The following is a 22,020-nucleotide window of genomic DNA, read 5'->3' as shown; positions in this document are numbered from 1 at the left end:
ACAGTTTTACAGTAGCGTTAGAAAGTGTAAGTATTCAGTAGAACACAAAACTGGTGTTACATAGTCATTTTGTGATAGTAAAAATAGGACTTGCTTTACTTTTACTTTTACGGCGACAGATCGATAATCGATCCAATGCCGAATCCAGAATACGTCGCCATGTCACTCGGTCTTGGGCTGATATCCTCCAATCTCCCCTAACACCCATTTCACGGGCGTCCTCGTCGACAGCACACATCCAACAAGTGCGGGGCTTACCTCGAAGTCGACGGCCTCCATCAGGATTTCTGCTAAATATAGTCTTCGCTGGTCATTCTTCCAGCACTCCTGCTACATGTCCAGCCCACTGCAACCTGCCGTGTTTTATCCTCTTGACTATATCCGCCGATTTGTACACCTAATACACTTCCTGGTTCACACGTCTGCTCCAAACACCATTTTCTAGTTTGACGCCAAGGACTGAACGAAAAATCCTACGCTCAGAAGCAACAAGAGCTCGCCGATCGGCCTCTTTCAATGTCCATGATTCATTGACGTAGAGGGCCACGGGAAGGATTAGTGTTTCCCCATCTAACACCACCTCAGCACCAACATCCGTTAGACTACCACGCTCTCTACCAGCCACCATGTATTTCGTTTTGGCAAAGGTAATGATGAGCCCTACTCTCGCAGCTTCCCTCCTGAGAGGTCCAAAGGCCTCTTCCACTGCTCTACGGTTGGTCCAATGCGATGTTAAACAATAAGTTTGACAGCCCGTCTCCCTGCTTCAAACCATCTAACATCACGAAGGAGTCCGATATCTCATCGATACCTCCTGACGCATGATATAAAGCCTCCAAGGGTGGCACGTATCAGCCCAACTAATTTTGTTGGAAAACCATATTCGAGCATAATTCGCCATAACTCATTTCTCTTAACTGTATCGTACGATGCCCTAAAGTCAAGGTCAAGGAACAGATGGTGCGTCTGCAAGTTGAATTCTCAAAATTCATCGAGAATCTGTCGCAGGGTGAATATTTGGTCCGTAGTGGAACGTGCCCAGTTATTAGCCGCTGGATGTTCAATCCTCCTTGTCGTCCTGGATTTTAACACGTTGGACGACCGGGCGCGAATCTTGGATACCACGAGATAATGATCCGAGTCAACGTTCGGTCCTCTAAACGATCAATCAGAACATGGTCGATTTGAGAGCAGGCCTCTCCATTCGGGTGCATCCAGGTGCGCTTACGTATATTGCGGCGTGCAAAATGTGTGGTACAGATGCTGTTATACGCCGCGTCTAACACGGGAATACAGCCGTGTATGATCCCCCTTTCCAGTCTGCATACGACCATAGTTTCCACCGGGGGTTGGTTACCCGATATCCGCTAAGGTTACTCGTATCCCGGTCGTCATCTATAGAGACTCAAGTGACACGTGTCCAGTCATTTACCAACCTACAAAAAGTACTATACTGCCGGTACCCGCATAACTGTCCCATACTGATTTTGGTCATTTTTGAGTTAACATCGGGAATCGACTTAATTGTTATAATATTTTCTGGAAAAAAATTAAAATTGATACTTTTGTATGGAAAAACATGGAAAAAATAGCAAGTTGATTTTGTCCCATATTAAAAGTACCCGCATTACAGTCCCACTGCATAGTGGTAAAAACTGCAAACATATAATTCTGCTCCAGATTAGTGTATATCGGATTATTTCAGGCATATAGCAGTATGTCATTTAATTAACTAGACTAATGTTGTTTTTCTGTAGTACAATCTACGTTGCCAATGATACCGCCGGTTGCTGGTTGAATTTATATGTGATGGGACAAAATATGCGAGTACTTTTGAAATACCCGCATATTTTGTCCCATGTTGTCTTTTTTTCAAGTTATATAACGTAAAACCAATTCCATCCATGTTTTTTTTTTCTTCATCTATAGGTTATTTGACACGGCACAAATACAATTCAATGTTTAACGGCGCCAATTATATCTGGTAGCTTACTTTTTAAAGTATCTTAATAACTAAAAACAAATTTTTTATCCTCGCTGCCGACTACGAGCTGAAACTAAATCTAACTTGAAGCTAGAATATTTTGCATTAAAAGCACAGGTTTGCTGTTTGATGGTTTTCATTGCCATAGGTAAGCAGCATATTAAATTTGTTCCGCTGCTGGGTCAAGATATTACGGACTGGCATATTGGGTAGTTTCCATCGGGCCTTGAGAGTACTGTGCGGTCTGATTGCTGTTTCCGGATCCGGGGTCTTAACGTGTTCTTGTCGTTTGGTTGGATGTAGGCGGAAGGGGATAGGACTAAACTGGGGCGTGGATGGATTTCAGGAAAACGTATATAAGGGACATGTAGGATAGGTCACGGCTCGCCAAGACATCACGAACAGGAACAGCCGGCTGCCTACCTTCGGCCTGCAGGGAAGCTATTAATCTAGACCTGGCGTCACGGTGTACAGGGCATGACCAAACAACGTGCTCTATGTCGTGATAACCTTCACCACAGGCACAGATACCACTCTCCCCGAGCCCAACACGACGGAGATGCGCGTCAAATCTATAGTGATTGAACATAAGCCGGGACATCACGCAAATGAAATCCCGACCTACATCCAACCCCTTGAACCACGGGTTCGTCGATACATTGGGGATTATGGAATGTAACCACCTTCCCAGTTCCCCCTTGGTCCAAGAATTTTGCCAACTGATGATCCTATTCTGACGTACAAATGCGAAAAATTCATTGTAGGCAATTGGTCTTTCATAAATTCCACCGTTTGTTGCGCCCACCTTAGCCAAAGAGTCCGCTTTCTCATTGCCCGGTATCGAGCAGTGAGAAGGGACCCACGCTAAGGTAATCTGAGTAGATTTTTCGGATAAAGCACTCGGATGTTCCCGTATTTTCCCCAGGAAATACGGAGAGTGCTTAACATCTTTCATCGGTCGGAGAGCCTCAATAGAACTGAGACTGTCCGTAAATATGAAATAATGGTCCGTGGGCATTTTTTCGATAATCCCTAGGGTGTACTGAATTGCAGCTAATACTGCGACGTAAACAGAAGCAGGATAATCGAGCTTATGGGAGACGGTTAAATCGTATTGAAGATACCGAAGCCAGTGGACCCATCAAGAAGTGATCCGTCTGTGTAGTACATATTGTCGCAGTTGATGTTTCGATTTTTTATTGGAAAAAATTTTAGGGATCTGCTGCACGCGTAAATGATCCGGGATTCCACGAGTTTCTTTTATCATTGATGTATCGAAAAACACAGTAGAATCAGAAGTATTTGATAAGTCGACACGATTTGGAATATTCGAAGAAGGGTTAATATTTTGGGACATGTGATAGAAATACAATGTCATAAAACGGGTTTGAGAATTAAGTTCGATTAACCTTTCAAAATTTCCAATCACGGGACGGTTCAAGACCTCACATTTGATTAGAATACGAGAAAAAAGGCTCCAGAAGCGGTTTTTCAATGATAGTACTCCAGCTAAGATCTCCAAACTCATCGTATGGGTCGATTGCATGCAACCCAATGCGATACGCAAACAACGATATTGTACTCGCTCCAGTTTGATCAAATGTGTGTTTGCTGCGGAGCGGAAGCAGAAACACCCGTACTCAATAACAGACAGTACCGTTAATTGGTAAAGCCTTATAAGGTCTCCTGGGTGGGCTCGCAACCATTGTCCGGTTATTGTACGAAGAAAATTCACTCTTTGTTGACATTTTTTCATCAGATACCTCACGTGACAACCCCAAGTGCCTTTAGAGTCGAACCAGACACCAAGATATTTGTGTACCAAAACCTGAGAAATCGTTTTACCCATTAATTGTGTTTGAAGCTGAGCAGGTTCATGCTTCCTAGAAAAAACTACTATCTCAGTCTTCTCCGAAGAGAATTCGATACCTAGCTGTAAAGCCCAAGCAGACAAATTGTCCAAGGTATCTTGCAATGGTCCTTGCAAATCGGCAGCTTTGGCTCCTGTAACAGAGATTACACTGGCGTCTGCAAGTTGTCTTATCGTGCATGAAGACAGACATTCGTCGATGTCATTTACATAAAAGTTGTAAAGAAGGGGGCTTAAACATGAGCCCCATGTAGCTAATGCGAAAAGTTGCCAAATCGCCGTGCGTAAAATGCATGTGCTTTTCGGACAACAAATTGTGCAAAAAATTGTTCAAAATTGGAGAAAATCCTTGTCGGTGAAGTTTACCCGAAAGAATGTCAATAGAAACGGAATCAAAAGCCCCCTTAATGTTCAAGAACGCAGACGCCAGTTGTTCTTTGCGAGCATACGCCAGCTGAATATCTGTTGAAAGCAGCGCAAGACAATCATTCGTCCCTTTGGCACGGCGGAAGCCAAATTGAGTATCCGATAGTAGGCCATTTGATTCGACCCAATGGTCTAAACGACTGAGTATCATTTTTTCATCAATTTCCGGATACAGGATAGCATTGCAATCGGCCTGTAAGAGTTGTGATCAGAAGCTGGTTTCCCTGGTTTTTGGATGGCGATCACCTTCACTTGCCTCCAATCCTGCGGTACAATGTTTTGCTCCAGGAACTTATTGAACAAGTTCAACAAGCGCCTCTTGGCATTGCCGGGTAGATTCTTCAACAAGTTGAATTTGATTCTATCTAACCCAGGCGCGTTATTGTTACAGGACAGGAGGGCAACTGAAGATTCTGCCATCGTAAAAGGTGATTCTATCGCGTCGTGGCTCGGAGACGCATCGCGAACAATGTTTTGCTCAGGAACAGAGTCCGGACATACTTTCCTGGCAAAATCAAATATCCACCGACTTGAAGACTCCTCGCTTTCGTTGACCGTTACGCGATTCCGCATTCTTCGGGCTGTGTTCCAAAGAGTGCTCATCGATGTCTCCCTCGACGTCTCGTTCACGAACCGACGCCAATATCCGCGTTTCTTTGCTTTAGCCAAACTTTTAAGCTTGGTATCAAGCTTCGAATACCGTAAATAGTCGCCAGGTATACCTCCCTCCTGGAAGGCCAAAAACGCGTCGGATCTTTGCGTGTAGACATCGGAGCACTCTTGGTCCCACCACGGAGTGGAGGGCCGTTCTTTGATCGTTACGCCGGGATATTTCTTCATTTAGGCTTGCAACGCGGCGTCGAGAATCAAGCCCGCGAGGAAGTTGTATTCTTCAAGTGGTGGATGATGTTGAATCGACTCGACCGCTTTTGAAATCATTTCCTCGAATAACTTCCAATCGACATTCCGTGTGAGGTCATACGGAATGTCAATTGGTCGCATGCGAGTTGACCCGTTTGTAATTGAAATAAGAATAGGCAGATGGTCGCTACCGTGAGGATCGAGGATTACCTTCCATGTGCAATCCAACCGTAGCGACGTCGAACATAAGGATAGATCCAAAGCGCTTGGGCGCGCTGGAGGTTTCGGGATACGTGTCATTTCACCGTTGTTTAAAATAGTCATGTCGAAGTCATCGCAAAGGTTATAGATTGAGAGGAGCGGTTATCATTGTAAGGGGAACCCCAAGCCACACCATGAGAGTTGAAGTCTCCCAAAATCAAACGTGGCGAGGGAAGAAGTTCTATTAAATCAAAGAGGAGCCGTTGCCCAACCTGTACTCTGGGAGGAATATATATTGAGGCAATACAAAGCTCTTTACCTTGTATTGTCATTTGACATGCGACAACTTCGATGCCTGGAATCGAGGGGAGGTTAATACGATAGAAAGAATAGCACTTTTTAATCCCTAAAAGTACTCCTCCATATGGGGTGTCTCGATCAAGGCGAATAATATTAAAATCATGGAAGTTGAGATCAATATTTGAAGTAAGTCAAGTTTCACAAAGGGAAAATGCATCGCATTTGTTTTTATTTATCAAAACTTTAAACGAATCAATTTTTGGTAAAATACTTCTACAATTCCACTGTAAGACAGAGATAGAATCCTTCATATACGCAGTTGAATTAGGCATCGAAGGATACAATCGCTGCAAGGAGGGGCCATTGGGCAGTCAACTGCTTCAAAAATGATTTAACTGTTGGGAGGAATGCTGTAAGAAAAATTTTAATTGGATCGGGTACATTGAAAGTTTCATAAATCCAGTCCACAATGTCAGAAAATTTCACTAATCCAGAGTTTGTTTCATCAACTGGATGTGCAAAAGGAACAACTGGGGTTTTAGATGTTCCTGGCAGTGCTGGGAACTCCTTCTGGGACTTTAAATTTGCAAGCCCAGGAGGAGTTTGCTTCGGTTTTTCCGCAGCACTGTTTGGTTTGTTCGTACTTTTCATTACACTTTGGGAAATCTTAGGACCTTTACGGGGAAGTTTAGGAGAAGAAACATTTTTCCTCTTCCTAGACTCCCCAGGATTGGCATAAGATGTTCCCGCTGATGAATCGTCGGAATCGGTTTCATCAGAGGACAACAGATCAAAGGGGTTCGATGTTATGGTAGAAGTGGTCACGGTCTTCTTCAGCATCTCAGCATAAGAACGCTTTGAACGCTCCTTAAGTGACCGCTTGATTTTATCTCTGCGCTGCATGTACACCGGGCATGTGGAGAGCTCATGCTGGTTTTTCCCACAGTGAATACATTTTTCAGCATTAACACTGCAAGAATCTTCCGCATGAGTCTCCCCACACTTGCTACATCGTGCCTTATTGCAGCAGTAGGCGGCTGTGTGGCCTAACTGCTTGCAATTGGTGCAATTCATAACACGGAGTACATACAATCGCACAGGCAGACGAACCCGGTCGATCGAGACGTGGCTAGGGAGTGCAGATCCGGCAAACGTAACGCGAAACGAGTCTGACGGAGTGTAAACTTTTTTACCGCCGACGAGAGACATGGACCGCAATTGCTTACAATCCAAAATCTTCGCCTGTGTTTCGGTATTTTTGAAGCAACCGGTTGCGCTTTTTAGGATACACTCGACAGACAGACTCGAATCGGTTATGACACCGTCGATCTCCACGTCTCGTGCGGGTATGTAAACGCGATACTCGCGTGTGAAGAGCTCAGAGCAAGCGATAGCATTGGCCTGTGCCAGATCACTGACCACGACACGGAGCTTGTTAGGTCGGACCTTGGAAATTTTGGTCACGGCCTTGTACCCCTTCGTCAGGTCTTTAGAAATTTGCAGTATGTTTAATCGCTTTGAATTCACTCCTGCCTTTTGACGAAAATAAACAGTATAGCTGCCCTGTTGAGATCCGTCCGGGTAAAGCCTGGGGCGAGGGGGGACTGGAGAATGAACAGGGGAAGGGGTAACAGAAGGGTCAGGATCAGGGGGGTTCGGGGATGGTGGCATGGGAGGCGAGGGATCTATATCCATCGCGATAAATGTAGCGCACTAGCGCACTAGCGCCGACAAGAACACGTACCTATTTACTTCTTCCTTCCAGCAGTGGTTGTCCGATCGTTCGAAGCTGCACCCAAAGCAGCCAGCAGCACCAGTACAGCAGCACCAATACAGCCACCAGCAGTGAGCCGGGTGTGAGATCACTCAGCACAGCGACACGACTCGACTGTCAACTGATGGCCTTGAATTAGAAAGATCTATTCACTGTGCACAGATCAAAACTGCAGCTGGTATTTTGCACCAATACAGCCAAAGTTGCGAGCCGGGTACAGAACGTAGCGACACAACTCACAATCTAGTTGGCCTTTAGCGCGAATAATACACTCTTTTGTTTGGCTATTCGTACACACGGACCGGATTGTAATAGAACGACCACTTTGCACGTCCGTTTCTGTCGAGTGTTCGACGCGGAATGTCCATGTTGTTTTGTTCTCAACGATAAACTTGTGGTGCCATGAAACTGTTATGGTTATTGGTTCTGGATGTAATTTGCTGGAAATCCGAAAATTCACGGATAATATTGAATCGCCGTTTTCTCAACATGTTGTTTTTCATTATGGGACAGTTATCCGGGTACCGGCAGTATAAGGCTTATAACTGTATATATTTTCAATTTAAAAAATATTAAACTTTCTTGGTAAAACCGAAATGATTATCTTGATTTAGCTCTATTTGATCTATTTCAAAGTTTGACTTCAAAATTCGAGGCCTCTGAAAAAAAAATCGGAAAAAAACCTGAAATTCTTTTTTAAATGACTGGAAATTACATATTATGACTGTTTAGTATAAATAACTTCACTGTCCGGCAAGGCTCCCGCAGAATGTCCGAAGTGGAAACGCGTGCTGCCCAAAAACGTGGTTGGGTTCGGAATAATGAACAATAAACTTTATTCGATTGCGGACTGTATATTTAGCTTAATCACGTACGACTTGCACGACCGGTATGCCAAAGGGAACTGACTCATCAATCCTGACCTACCCTACATGCGAAGGCACTCAGCTGCCAGGAATCTACTACTACTACTATTCTAAATGGTATCTCGTTCGGTAATCAACTTCAATGTATAACGATCAATTGGATCTCAGCGATCCGACTGCAACGAGTTCCTTAACTGACGTAACATACCGGCGGCCTTGAGTTCACTCAACACAATTATTCTTAGATAATACAAAACAATAAAACAATAGACGCTGTCTAGACTCTGTCTGCTCATCTTTCTCGAGTTTACCACACATCGTTGTTGTTCGCTGATTGAATTGTTGACTGGTCCAGATGATCTCTCTTGGTTATTGGTGACGATATCCGACATGCATAACACGATGAATCCGTGCACTGATATCATGCGTTATGTGTATGCAGAAATTTTACCATAAGTTGATCGATGCCTGTTGAAAACAAATACGATTGTAATCCGAACCAATGATTTTCGGAGGAGACACGTAACTTAAGCTTCGGCCCCCTGGCGTAAAAGGATAATATATCCGGTGTTTGCCAAAGTGTGCCCCGTGGGGGCAATAAATACTCATCTTACTAACAGCCAGGATACGATGCCTCGATGTGGTGAGTGGTAGCGACGGTTGATCCTCATAACGTGGTACATCAAACGGGATGACATCTTGTGGCTGGCGATTATTCGAATCGGGATAGCAACATACGAACGGCTAACGAACATCAGACATATCTGCGAAAATATTTGAAGCGATTGGATCCAGAAAAACTACGAATGTGGATCGACGTAACTAAAATGTTGCCCCCGTGGCTTTGCGGTCGATTGTACCGCAGATTGCCGACAGTTGCCCCATGTGGGGGCGTACTTATCTTACGGTTTATCCGAACATTGAACACGAGATGCAGAGTAATCAGGTAAGCTTGCGATCCAAGGCAGGTCTCCAGATTTCTAGCGATGAAAGAAAAACAGCGCAGTAGGTTCCAACGAAACAGTGATAATTGTTGAACATAACTTAACGATTGCCCCCAGGCAAAAAACGACATATTTCACGTCGCCAGCTGCCCAAAGTGCCCCAGTGGGGGCTTGAAAACTTAAATTTTAAATAGCGACGGCAAACACACTAACTGATGTTAGAAAATTTACTGGGTATCCTCGACATGCGGTTGATTATCACGGATCGGAAGAATGCATATTTTTTGAATGCCTCGCCGATATGTTCCCTGTTGGGTGCGAACGGTGACAACCCTTATGTTGCCATCGATTCCTGGATGAATTTCTGTAACACGTCCTAATTGCCACTTCAGTGGGGGTAAATTATCGTCTTTTACCAACACCATCGTTCCGATGTGTAGGTTGTTTCTCCTTCTTGTCCATTTGTTTCGATTGTGGAGATCTGACAAATATTCAGTTGACCAACGTTTCCAGATCCTTTGGAAGAACTGTTGGACTAATTGCCACCTGCTTAGTCTGTTTTCCGGTATATCCGTGAGGCTGGGTTCTGGAATGGCGGTGAGAGGGCGCTGTATTAGGAAGTGCCCAGGAGTAAGGGCTTCCAAATCTCGATGATCGTTGCTTAGTGGAGTGATTGGTCTCGAATTGAGACAGGCTTCGATCTGCGTGACAACGGTGAACATTTCATCAGGACGGAGTAAATTATTTCCAATGACTCGTCGCATGTGACCCTTAAGGGACTTCACGGCTGCTTCCCATAACCCACCGAAGTTCGGTGATTTCGCAGGAATAAATTTGAAATCGATCAGGTCTTTTGCTGCCTCTGTAACTATCGGATTTTGAAATTGTTCAGAGCGGAACAGTCGGTGCAATTCGCTTAGTTCTCTCCGAGCGCCTACGAAATTGGTGGCATTATCACAAAAAATTACTTCAGGTTTGCCGCGCCTGGCAATGAAACGTTTTAGTGCTGCGATAAAGGCTTCGGTCGTAAGATCGGCTACCACTTCTATGTGGACAGCTTTGACCACCAAGCAGATGAACAAGCACAAGTAACACCTAGCCGGAATGGTCTTTCGCGACGTGTGGCGGAGACTAAATGGACCGCAATAGTCAATTCCAACTCGCAGGAAGGCAGGAGCTGGAGTTACCCGTTCCAACGGTAAATCGCCCATCAGTTGGTCATGGACGCGTGGTCGTGCTCTAAAGCAAGGAACACATTCATGAACTACTTTCTTCGCTAGGTTTCGCCCACAAAGTGGCCAGAATCTTTCCTTCATGCAAGAAAGCATAAGCTGCGGTCCTCCGTGGAGGAGTTTATGATGATATTCTTTCATTATCAGCTTGGTTAATGGGTGACTGCTGTCCAACACTATCGGGTGTTTTCTGTCGAACGTAACTGGAGCATGACGAAGTCTACCGCCAACGCGAATCACACCGTCTCGTACCTCAGGATCCTTGGAATGTAATCTAGAGGTAGGCTTAACTTCTCCTCTCGCTGCTAGATCCGACAGTTCAATTGGAAAACATTCGGATTGTGCCAATTTCACTAAAACGAGCAATGCTTCTTCATGTTCTCGTGCACTGAGCACTCCTGTTCGTCTGACTGTTCGATTGATTTTTCTGCTGTTATGTGTGTAACGTAATATCCATGCCGTCAACCGGACCAGTTTACACAATGACGAATAAAGAGTGAAGATTTCACTAGGAGGTAACATCTGTAACGCTGCTGTAACTAAGGGTTTTTCTTCCAACGTAACTGAATCGAATTGTTGGTCTGGAGCTTCATACGTTTTCGGCCATTCGTTGCAATCTTTCCCGAGCCAACTGGGACCGTTCCACCATACAGAGCTTTCTGCTAGTTGAAGCGGTGTCGCACCCCGGGAAATAATATCAGCCGGATTCTCAACGCCGGGCACATGATTCCAAACGCCTTCTCGGGAGATGTGCTGAATCTCCGACACTCGGTTGGCTACGAATACTTGCCATCTAGACGGATGCGATGAAAGCCAACACTTCACTATGGTCGAATCAGTCCAAAAATAAGCCTTAGTTGGAATTTGGATGCTTGCGGCAACAGTTTCATACAGGTGTGCCAGTACCAATGCTGATGACAACTCTAGTCTGGGTATCGACAGTTTTTTCTTCCGCTTATTCAAGTCTTCTAAAGGCGCCACCTTCGATTTCGCCATCACTAAACGAACTGATACCTGACCTTCTCGTGTTACACTTCTTAGGTAGATAACGGCTCCGTAAGCCCTTTCTGAGGCATCACAGAAACCGTGAAGTTCGCATGAAATTACATTTTTACCAAATGCAATCCAGCGCACGGAAACTGCATCGAGTCGATCCAAGCTGTTTCTGAACTCCAGCCATTGTGATTGTAACATCATGCTTAAAGGCTCATCCCAAGAATACTTTCCTTTCCAAAGCTCTTGGAGAAACATCTTCGCTTGAACAATGACGGGTCCTGCTAGTCCATATGGATCGAAAAGACGTGCGGCTTCAGATAGTACAACACGTTGCGTTATCGGAGACGTCTGCTTCCAGCGTGGCATTTTAAACCAAAAAAGATCCGAATCTGGTTCCCAGGTGAGACCAAGTGTTTTTACGGTAGATGTCGTATCGATATTAAGAACGTCACGTTTATCCCTCAAGTAACTTGGTATATTGTTCAAAATCTCTTGTTGATTAGAGTGCCATTTCCGCAGGTTGAACCCAGCGGACCCGAGAAGCGATTGCACATCGCTGCAAAGTTTCTTCCCTTCATCTACAGTATGTACCCCAGCAAGCATATCATCAACGTAGAAGTTGTTCTTGATCACATTGGCTGCAACTGGATGTGTCTTTTCTCCCTCTTCAGCACATCTTTTCAAACTCCTTGTGGCAAGATACGGAGCTGATGAAGTGCCATACGTTACGGTGGTCAATTGGTATGTTCGCAACCTCTCATCCACTGATTCTCTCCAAAGTATTCTCTGAAGTGGCTGATCTTGTTCCACGACGTTGATCATTCGGTACATCTTCTCGACATCGCCGACAATTGCATATTTATGGAGTCGAAACCGAATCAAGATAGACAGCAGATCATTTTGAACTACTGGACCCACCATCAGAATGTCATTCAACGAAATTCCGGAGTCTGTGGCGCACGACGCATCAAAAACGACTCTCAGTTTCGTCGTGGTACTGTCTGGTTTCATAACAGCATGGTGGGGCATGTAGTAGCTACACTTTGGTTCATTTTCCTCGTCCCTTATTTCCTTCATATGACCCATTAGCAAATATTCGTGGATAAATGCCGTGTAAAGAGCCTTCATTTCCAGATTAGCATTCAATCGCCTTTCAAGTGCCATAAATCGTTTGGTTGCAATTGACTTTGACTCTCCCAATCGTTCCATCAAGTAATCCCTTTTGGGAAGTGTTACTCGGAATTTTCCATCTGCATCTCTTGATGTTGTCTGTTCGAAGATAGTTTCGCAAGTAGTCTCCTCAATGGATAGACAGCTCTTTGTCCTACAGGTCTCTAACTCCCAGAAACGCCAGTTGTTCATGGATTTCTTCAGTTGTGACTACATTTGCGACGGCAATGCTATAGCTAGCTTCAGAGTTGTCCGATATTTCTCCCGCTACTATCCAACCGAGTTGGGTATTACATAGAGTCACACCTGTTTCCAACAGCTTCATCTGCTCTCCCAGCAACAGATCATAAAAGACTGAAACACCCAAAATTGCATCAACTCCACCAGACTCGTAGAAGCTTGGATCAGCTAAGCAAATATCAGTCGGCAGCTTCCATGTACCGATATCGATACTATGCTGCGGCAAATTCAACGTGATTCGAGGTAGTACATAAAACTTCAGCTCTTTGGTCTCGAACAATAAATTTCGTGACAGGATTCTTGCTAACACAGATTGTTTAGACACCGTCAAAGCATCACCAACACCCTTTACTGGAAGATTTTCATGGAACCGTTTAAAGTTTAGTTTCTGGGAAAGGTTTTCCGTGATAATGCATATTTGGGACCCGTTGTCTAATAACACACGAGCGAGGGTCGTATTGCCGGAGCGATCAGCAAAATTCACGATTGCAGTTGACAGAAGTGTTGTGTTCCGGTGACTGCGAATGTTGTGTAAAGTAGCAGTGTGGTGAAGAGTAGCTGTTGTGTTTGTGGGAGGTGGCTGTCGTGTAGGTTGCGATGCAGTGTTCTGTACTGTTGCGGGTTGAGAATTTAACTGAGCATTATTCATCCGGGATTGTCCCTGTGAATGTGGTTGTTGCTGAGTTTGGGACTGTTGACGATGCGGCATTTGCACGTTCGCGTTACCGACTTGAGGCCTGTTCGGGATGTTCTGGGTTTGACCTTGTGTCGTCGAATTGGCTGACATAAACGGATGTAGTAAATAATGATGGCGTTGTCCACATTTTGCACAGGTACGCCTAGAGCAATCAGCCATGAAGTGTCCCTGAGATAAACAGTTCAAGCACCAACCAAGTCTCCGAATAGCAACTCTCCGATCGACCACTCTCATTTCGCTGAACCGACGACATTGTTCAATGCTATGCGCACCTCCATTGCAGATAGGGCAGACACTTGTACTCTGAGTTACAGTGTGGATTGCAGGGCTCCTGAAGGACCGCCGCTGCTCAACTTCTCTTCGACCTGACGTAGAATGCAAAATCCCACAGTGCTGTTCTAAAAAGTCAGCCATGTCTGCATATCGTGGAATATCTTTGCACGCATGATGTGTTTCCCAGTGACGTAGCGTTGTGTTGTCTAGTTTCTGCGACAGCATGAAGGCCAAGAGTGTACTCCAATTCCTTGTGTTTTCTCCTAATTTCTCTAATTGTTGTAGGTTTACCTTGAACGTCATGAGTATGGTATTCAGTGCATCAAAAGATTCCGATCGCATAGCAGGAACAGCAAACAATGCCTTGAGGTGCTCATGAGCTATCAGTTTGTGATTTTCATATTTCGTTTCCAAAATGGCCCAAGCAATATTATATGTTGCTGCACTAACCTGCACCTGATTAATTTGAAGCAGCGCATCATCCCGCAAAGAAGCTCGCAAATAATTGAACTTGTCCATTGGACTCAGGTCCTCATTACTGTGAATCAGTGATTTAAAGTTGTCCCGAAAATTAATCCACTCCTGTAATTTGCCCGAAAAGGTAGGTAACTTTAACTCTGGGTATTTTATGCGAGAGGTTTGTCCTGGATTGGCAGCATTCGGCTGGCATTCAGCAACAATTCTTGTGCCTCTAGCAAGCTTGGCAAGCAACGCAGATTTCAAACGAAAATATATATTTTCAAATTCTTTGTACGCAGTAACGTTCCCGGCATCACTGCCTGCGACACCTTCATCATCATCAGCAGCGCTTTCATATGTATCGCCAGCATCAACTTCGTCTAAGATCACATCTATTTCGACTCTAACTGCACAAAACTTTTCAAAGATTTCATCCAGCTTCGTTAATCGCAATTCCACTACACCCTCATCGCGATCATTGTCGTAGTTATTTAAGAACTCTTCCACATTTTCTAATGACGATCTCAACTGCTTCTCCTGCTTAATCAACTGCCTTAGGTCCCTAGTAGGCATTTTAAAGGATTCGATAAAGCGACACTTACCCTGTTTGAACAATAGAATCACTCCCGAGACCTCAAGCGGAACGAATTGACAGGATTGACAGCCCAATTAACAAACCACTTAACCGTGGGAATTGATCAAACGGCAAATTGTAAAAAGGCCGTGTATTAAATTATCAACCGGAGAAACTCAAACATATTCTCATCAAACGCGAATCAAATTTTATTCTACTCGCAACGTGGTGCGGTAATTTTGCGCATGCTAATAGTACAAAGGCACAGCGCTTCTATATTTCTATTGTCTCATGCAAGTTATAAGCAACCAGGCCACCTCAACCACACAATCACACACAATGACTACTTATCTGACTCCTCGCTGATCGATGGTAGATGTCCGAAAATTTCGCCAGTTGCTCCGATTTATTGTCGGCGGTGCTTGATCGCATCGAATTGAATACCACTTAATGGTAACAATATATATATCACAAATCCAAACGGCAATCAGTACACATTTTCAAAGAGATGCCACCTTGGGCACGGTATCGGTTAGCACTGAATTTATCTCCAACGCAGAAACAACGAAATACGGCCGTTTCGCACAGTATCAAAAACCACGTGAAATTCGAGAGATCGTTACGCGATCCTGCGGATTAGCCAAATCCGGCTCGAAGGACCAAAAATGTTTAGTATAAATAACTTCACTGTCCGGCAAGGCTCCCGCAGAATGTCCGAAGTGGAAACGCGTGCTGCCCAAAAACGTGGTTGGGTTCGGAATAATGAACAATAAACTTTATTCGATTGCGGACTGTATATTTAGCTTAATCACGTACGACTTGCACGACCGGTATGCCAAAGGGAACTGACTCATCAATCCTGACCTACCCTACATGCGAAGGCACTCAGCTGCCAGGAATCTACTACTACTACTATTCTAAATGGTATCTCGTTCGGTAATCAACTTCAATGTATAACGATCAATTGGATCTCAGCGATCCGACTGCAACGAGTTCCTTAACTGACGTAACAATGACCATTTTAGAGATAAAAAAGCTCATTAAACTCCCAGCGACAGCGGGCGAATTTTCATACACGTTTGTGACGTTAGATGGTCTGAATCAATACAGAGTAAAGAATAGTTATCCGTGTTTTTTGTTTCAGTGAATAACGAAGATTTTACAGATGTTGAAATGAGCTTACTTATGCCATTTTTAACCTTGGCTATGTGTTAACAAAACCACGAAATCTCCTTTGAAACAGAATACATTTAGTGTCATAATGAAGTCAAGTCTTTTACGCAGTTCGGTGATCGAGTTGTATAAACAAGGAAAGCGTCCAGTAAGTATCGCTAGTATGTTAAAAATGCCTATGGAAGCCATTAGAGACGCTATAAAACGATATAATGAGCTGGGAAGTTTAGGGGACCGTTCAGGAAGAAGCAGAAAAAGAACCGCTAGGATGCCTGGGAACCGGATAATTATTCCTCACCGGATTAACCGTGATTCTAGAAGGTCAATTCGAAAAATGGCAAAATCATTAAGACTTGACCTGAAATCTGTATGAACTGTTCTTTACAAGGATTTAGGATTACGTTGATACAAATTTTCAAAAAATCATTACCTAAATGATAGGAAGTAAGAAAATCGGTACCGCAAATCTAAGATTCTGTTGAAAGAATTTATCGATGGACTTCATCGCATAATTTTATTCACCGGTGAGAAAATTTTTACTGTAGAACAATTTCTTAACCACCAAAATGACCGTCAGCTGTTGCCTAAAGGCTCTTCTAAGCGTATGAACGTAGCTTGATCACATCATCCAGTTTCGGTGATGGTTTGGGGGGAATTACAACTACCGGTGGAACCCCCTTGATATTCATTGAAAAAGGGGTAAAAATAAAGGGTGTCCACGATGAAATTGCCACACACAAAATTGATTCGCAAAATTGGAGTTTTCATCCGATTGCCATCAAATTTTCAGGAATTGAAAAATAACTGTTAAACTCCATAGGTTGTTTAAGAAGGTTGCTGCTTCATAATCGCCCAGTACTTCTCGATGGGGCGGAGCTCCGGAGTGTTGGGAGGGTTGAACATTTTCGGCACGAAATTGACCTTATTGTCCGCATACCACTTCAGCACGTCCTTGGAGTAGTGGCATGAGGCCAAATCCGGCCAGAAGATTGTTGGGACGTTGTGGGCCTTCAGGAAAGGAAGCAGTCGCTTCTGGAGGCGCTCTTTCATGTACACCTGTCCGTTAATCGTGTCCTGGGTCACGAAATGTGCACTCCGCTTCCCGCACGTGCAGATGGCTTGCCAAACCAGGAATTTCTACGCAAATTTGGACATCTTCTGAGTGCGGTCATGCTTCGGAACGCTGAACTTATCCTTGGCCGTAAAAAACAGGTTACCGGGGATCTGTTTGAAGTCGGCCTTCACATATGTTTCGTCGTTCATGATGCAGCATTCAACTTTCGTCAGCATGTTGAGGTACAACTTCCTGGCACGGGTTTTGGCGGACTTGTTCTGCTTCTCGTCGCGATTGGGGGCCTTTTGTACCTTGAACGTTCGAAGCCCAGCCTTAGTTTTGGCCTTCTGGACAAAACTTTGGCTTAGGTGCAGCTTCTTAGCCACATCCCGAACGGAGGCGTTCGGGTTTCGGTTGAAGGCCCCAACTACGTGGATGTGATTTTTGGTGTTGTACGGAATACTTTTTCCTTCACTTCTGGGCTTCCGATCGGTGGTCAATCGTTCCTCGAACCGCTTAATCACTCGCGACACCGTGGAATTCGCGATTCCCAACGTTTTAGCGATGGAACGATGCGAGAGATCCTTGTTCTCTTGATGAATGCGCAAGATTTTATCACGCACGAGCTGTTCTTTCGACTCCATTTCCGCGAGTTTTGATCACAGGACTTCAAAACTTGCAGGATGTAAATAATGCACTATGAACTAAATCCACCCAAATTTTCATTAAATTCTACCCAACGGTTAAAAAGTTAGAGCTGAAATTGCTCGTGGACACCCTTTAAATCAATTTGTTTACCAAAAGCCTTCAACTGGCACAGTGGCACCTTGGGCACGTGTACCTTTTGGTAAATTTAGTCTATTCTTAAATCCAGAACCTGTACTAATCCACACAAATTATTGGATCATTTGAAAGCTAGTCTAACCAAAACCTGGGATGCCATATTTGTGGAAGAATTATTTTCCATCGTCGATAATTTTCCTAAAGGCGTGTGTTGAAGCCAACGGTGGACATTCCGAGCCAGTGATGTAAATATTACAAACCATGCTAATCCCAAGTAACAATCGAAATGCTTCAAAGACTTAAGACTGTTTTGTTTTCGTTTTAAGTTAACTTACATTAAAGGCTTTTATTATAATTTGGTTTTATTTGGTTTTATTTGATAGCCACAATATATGATCCGCAAGTATTTTTAACAGCCATCCTATGCCAACCGTCATATGCATTAAGTTGTTTGATAGTCCCTCTGATGGACAAATAAAACTAAAAACCTGCAGACTATAATGGTGGCCAAAATAAAACCTGATGATCGTAACTTAGACAGATGAAAACCGTGATAGACGTGTTGGGTTTAATATACGCTATGTTCTGATCAAATTAAGAGAATCAGTTATGATAAAGGATTTAGGGAGCGTTCGAGGGTTTTCCGAAAACAACATGTCGCCTTAAATGAAAAAAATGCATTATGAAATTGAGTCCCAAATCAGCATTTTATTCTACAACATCACCAATACCACAGAGTAGTTTTGAAATTTGAATGATAGATAAAGTCATACAATTAATATAAAATGACAAGTCATGGCATTTATTCAATCATCACCTTAGTTCAGAGGAATTAAATTTTGATTTTGAGTCATTTTCTACAGAATTACGGCGGCGAGCGGTAATTACGGTAAAATTCGTGGCCGGTTTCACCATAAATATTTCACGGTATGTGTTTTTAATGCACGAAAACGATTCAAATGACAATAATAATCAATCAATATAGAAAAAAACTAACACATTTCTGTTTTTCACGACACTGTCCGGATACAATGTTGTCATTGACACATTCTACCGTGACGTTACAACGTTTTGACTATTCTGTTGGCATCATTTTAATTCTAACTTGTATTTTTTTCATGAAACCCTTTGATATTAATACAGATTCGGAAAGTAAACAAAATTTTCTATAAGAATGATGTATAAGATATTTGTTTACTTTGTTTATATTACCTTGGGGAGTAAAAATGTAGCGTGACGTTACAACGCGCGAGAAATTGAGGTGTCGGGACTTTCCTTACAAAAGTCAAAAACTCTGCTCTGTTTGAAATTTTATAACAATTTCTTCTTCCACGATTTGATAACAAATAATAATCGAACATTTTGCCATGTTTAGAGTGCCTATAACTGGTAACATCTAAATTTGAGAAGCTTTTATATTTCGTGACGTTACAACGCTCATTTTTCAGCAAGGGGTATTCTCACTCCGTTGTAACGTCACGAAAATATGAATCAGTCGATATCCATTATTTATCTCATATTTCTTAGATATTTTCATATGAAATAGTTCAATATATGATTTTATAGATTTCTACTTCTACTTTATGCACTTGGTTTGTGGGGTTATCCATAAACTACGTAGCAAATTTACTTTGTCGTTCAATGTTTGGGCATGCAGAACCAAACTTAAACTTGGAGATTCTCAGTGAAGGAATGTGAGTTATGATCAAATCAATTATTTTCATGAGTATATATGTATCATATATATTCTCAAAAGTGTCTTATATGACATTATGTGTAAAACATATTAAATTTATTTTTATTGTAGTTTTTTCACAATGTCTGAGCACTTTAGCAGTTTATTCAGCATTTATATTAAAAACAAGTTTACAAATGTGTCCTTAATTTCAATAAATACAAGAAACCTTTCAAAAATTATAATAATAACACAAAAATGCCGCTTTTTAGCTTTTTTCGCTCCCGTAATATTTTTTTGATTTTTAAAAACTAACACTACTTATTCAAGAAAATTTGAGTGCATTTTTGCCGCTGAAGATTATTTCATCTAGACTTGCCCCAAAAATAAATAGCTGGCTTATTCCACGATATGGTGTTTGTTGGTCGTTCAAAAATGTTCTTCTCATCGTTAAATGTGGTGATGTCACGTCTCGTAATTGCGATAACCAACACATTCGGAAGATTGGCTTGAGCGATGCGGACGAAGTATTCATTTCATTGATACGGTAACATTGCGTCAAAAGTTTTTCTCTTAGGGAACATTCGCATGTTACGTAACGCGGAAGTTGACAATTTTCAATCCCCCCCTCACGCAATGCATTGTAATGTAATATAATTGAATAATATTAGAATTTTTTAGAATGTAACGTTACTCATGGATGACCCACAGTTTAATAATTAAAAACATTAATCCATTTTACAAAATTTATTCTCTGTTATATGACATATGTAACGTGAACTAATTTAGACGCATCAAGTATGTTTTTAAACATAGACGAATATTATATAAGAGGAGAAAAAAAAATTCGTGACGTTACAACGCAAATTAAACCCGGTTGTAACTCAACTTGTATTCAACCTAGCTGCGATCTTTTGGTATCAAATTAAAGATATTTTTGAGTATAAAGAGAAAACGAAATATTACTTTGATTAAATGTAAGGAGTTTCCATGAAGTAAAAAACTGTACTTTTTTCGTGACGTTACAACGCTAAATTACCCCTGTTTTCATATTGGCCTAAGATCAACATATTTGAAATTTCACTTCAAAACCCTTTAGGCATCGAATAAAGCACTCACTTCACAGTCATAAAACATAAAAAATGTACTATAAATACATACTCCTGATCATTTGTAGCCATTTAAAAAATATGTAACCAGAAACGCTTGTTTTTTATTAATTTTACTTGAACTTTGCAATTTATTTTCTACAGTCTCTTAAACACTATAAATTTGACATTTACGTTTTTGGAAGGTTCAAACATTTTGAATCTAGAAAAAATATTTACATTGCTGAAATATGCATTTCAAAAATTGGTTTGTTGGTGTAGCTTCGCAGAGAATGTGTCCATTGAGGAATGAAACCAAGATAAAATTTATTACTTCACACTTAATATGGAGATTATATCTTAGTTAAAATTTCGTCAGCTTGTTAAAAACATCTGGTTTTATGATGGAGCGCATATGAAGTTTTGATGACTGCAATAAACCTGGGCCAACTAGCCATGACACATGTATATAGCTGTTGTTAATAGGTTGTTATAGTCGCGTGGTCGGCATTGAAGGTTTTATGTTTTGGTTCTATTTAGCACTAAAAAACTTAGATATAACCTATTTTGTTACTTGTGATGTATTTACATTTTGTATAAATATGTTGTTGTTTTATATTGAAAGAATAACGTTATGACAAAACATTGAATACGGATAATTTTTCCTCATCCTGTATGGTGACGGGCTCTCGATCTTTCTGTTCAACATAGCTGTAGAAGATGCAATACGAAGGGCAGGTATGAATAGGAGCCGCATCATCATCACGAAGTCACGCATGTTTCTGGGTTTCGCGGACAACGCTGATATAATTGGTGCTAACCGTAGAGCTGTTGAGTAGGCCTTTAGAATTGGACGCACCATAAACACTGCAAAACGAAATACATGGTGGCTGGCAGAGAGCGTGGTAGTTCTGCGGGTGTTGACACTGCGGAGGAGATGGATGGAGATTAGGGCGCCAATCATCGTATGGAAAAAAGTGACCAGAAAATTAAAAAAAACCCCTATACAAAATGTTCACCTGCTCGAAAAAACACCCTGTGCAAATTTCAGCTAAATCGGACTTAAAATGGCGTGGCGCAAAGCGATTGAAGTTTGCCTTTTTTGAAAACCGAAAAATCATCCAAGGGGGGGGGGGGGGGTAGGGTAGAGCGGGGCTAGTTGGTCATTTTTGGTCAAAGTGTTCTGTAACTTTTTGTAGGAAACATTATGGCAAAAACTCATTACATGGAAATGTTGTGTTAAGTCTATAGCATCTAGAAAAAATATAAACTGTACAGAATAGTTTATGACTTTGCGGATATTTTATGTTTTTTGAGTGGATGTCAAATTGGCCAACTGGCCCCTCAGCTGGGGTAAGTTGGTCAGGGTGTGGGGTAAAT

The 22,020-nt window shown here is 42.4% G+C and overlaps 2 protein-coding genes across 2 annotated transcripts; both read right to left on the bottom strand.

Annotated features, from left to right (window-relative positions):
* Positions 1–9,453: 9,453 nt before the first annotated feature.
* On the bottom strand, positions 9,454–12,663 carry LOC129720271 (uncharacterized). Its single transcript, XM_055671725.1, has one exon. The coding sequence runs from the start codon at positions 12,661–12,663 to the stop codon at positions 9,454–9,456; it is 3,210 nt and encodes a 1,069-aa protein (XP_055527700.1).
* Positions 12,664–12,778: 115 nt separating this feature from the next.
* On the bottom strand, positions 12,779–14,866 carry LOC129720270 (uncharacterized). Its single transcript, XM_055671723.1, has one exon. The coding sequence runs from the start codon at positions 14,864–14,866 to the stop codon at positions 12,779–12,781; it is 2,088 nt and encodes a 695-aa protein (XP_055527698.1).
* Positions 14,867–22,020: the final 7,154 nt, after the last annotated feature.

This window comes from Wyeomyia smithii, chromosome 2, assembly GCF_029784165.1.
Source record: "Wyeomyia smithii strain HCP4-BCI-WySm-NY-G18 chromosome 2, ASM2978416v1, whole genome shotgun sequence".
Taxonomy (NCBI): Eukaryota; Metazoa; Arthropoda; class Insecta; order Diptera; family Culicidae; genus Wyeomyia; species Wyeomyia smithii.
Note: the sequence above shows the minus strand (reverse complement) of the source record. Positions and strands in the feature narration are given on the sequence as shown.

Bases quoted from the DNA above. Each gene is read 5' to 3' on its own strand.
- LOC129720271 (XM_055671725.1), bottom strand. From the start codon at position 12,663: ATGGAACGATTGGGAGAGTCAAAGTCAATTGCAACCAAACGATTTATG.
- LOC129720270 (XM_055671723.1), bottom strand. From the start codon at position 14,866: ATGCCTACTAGGGACCTAAGGCAGTTGATTAAGCAGGAGAAGCAGTTG.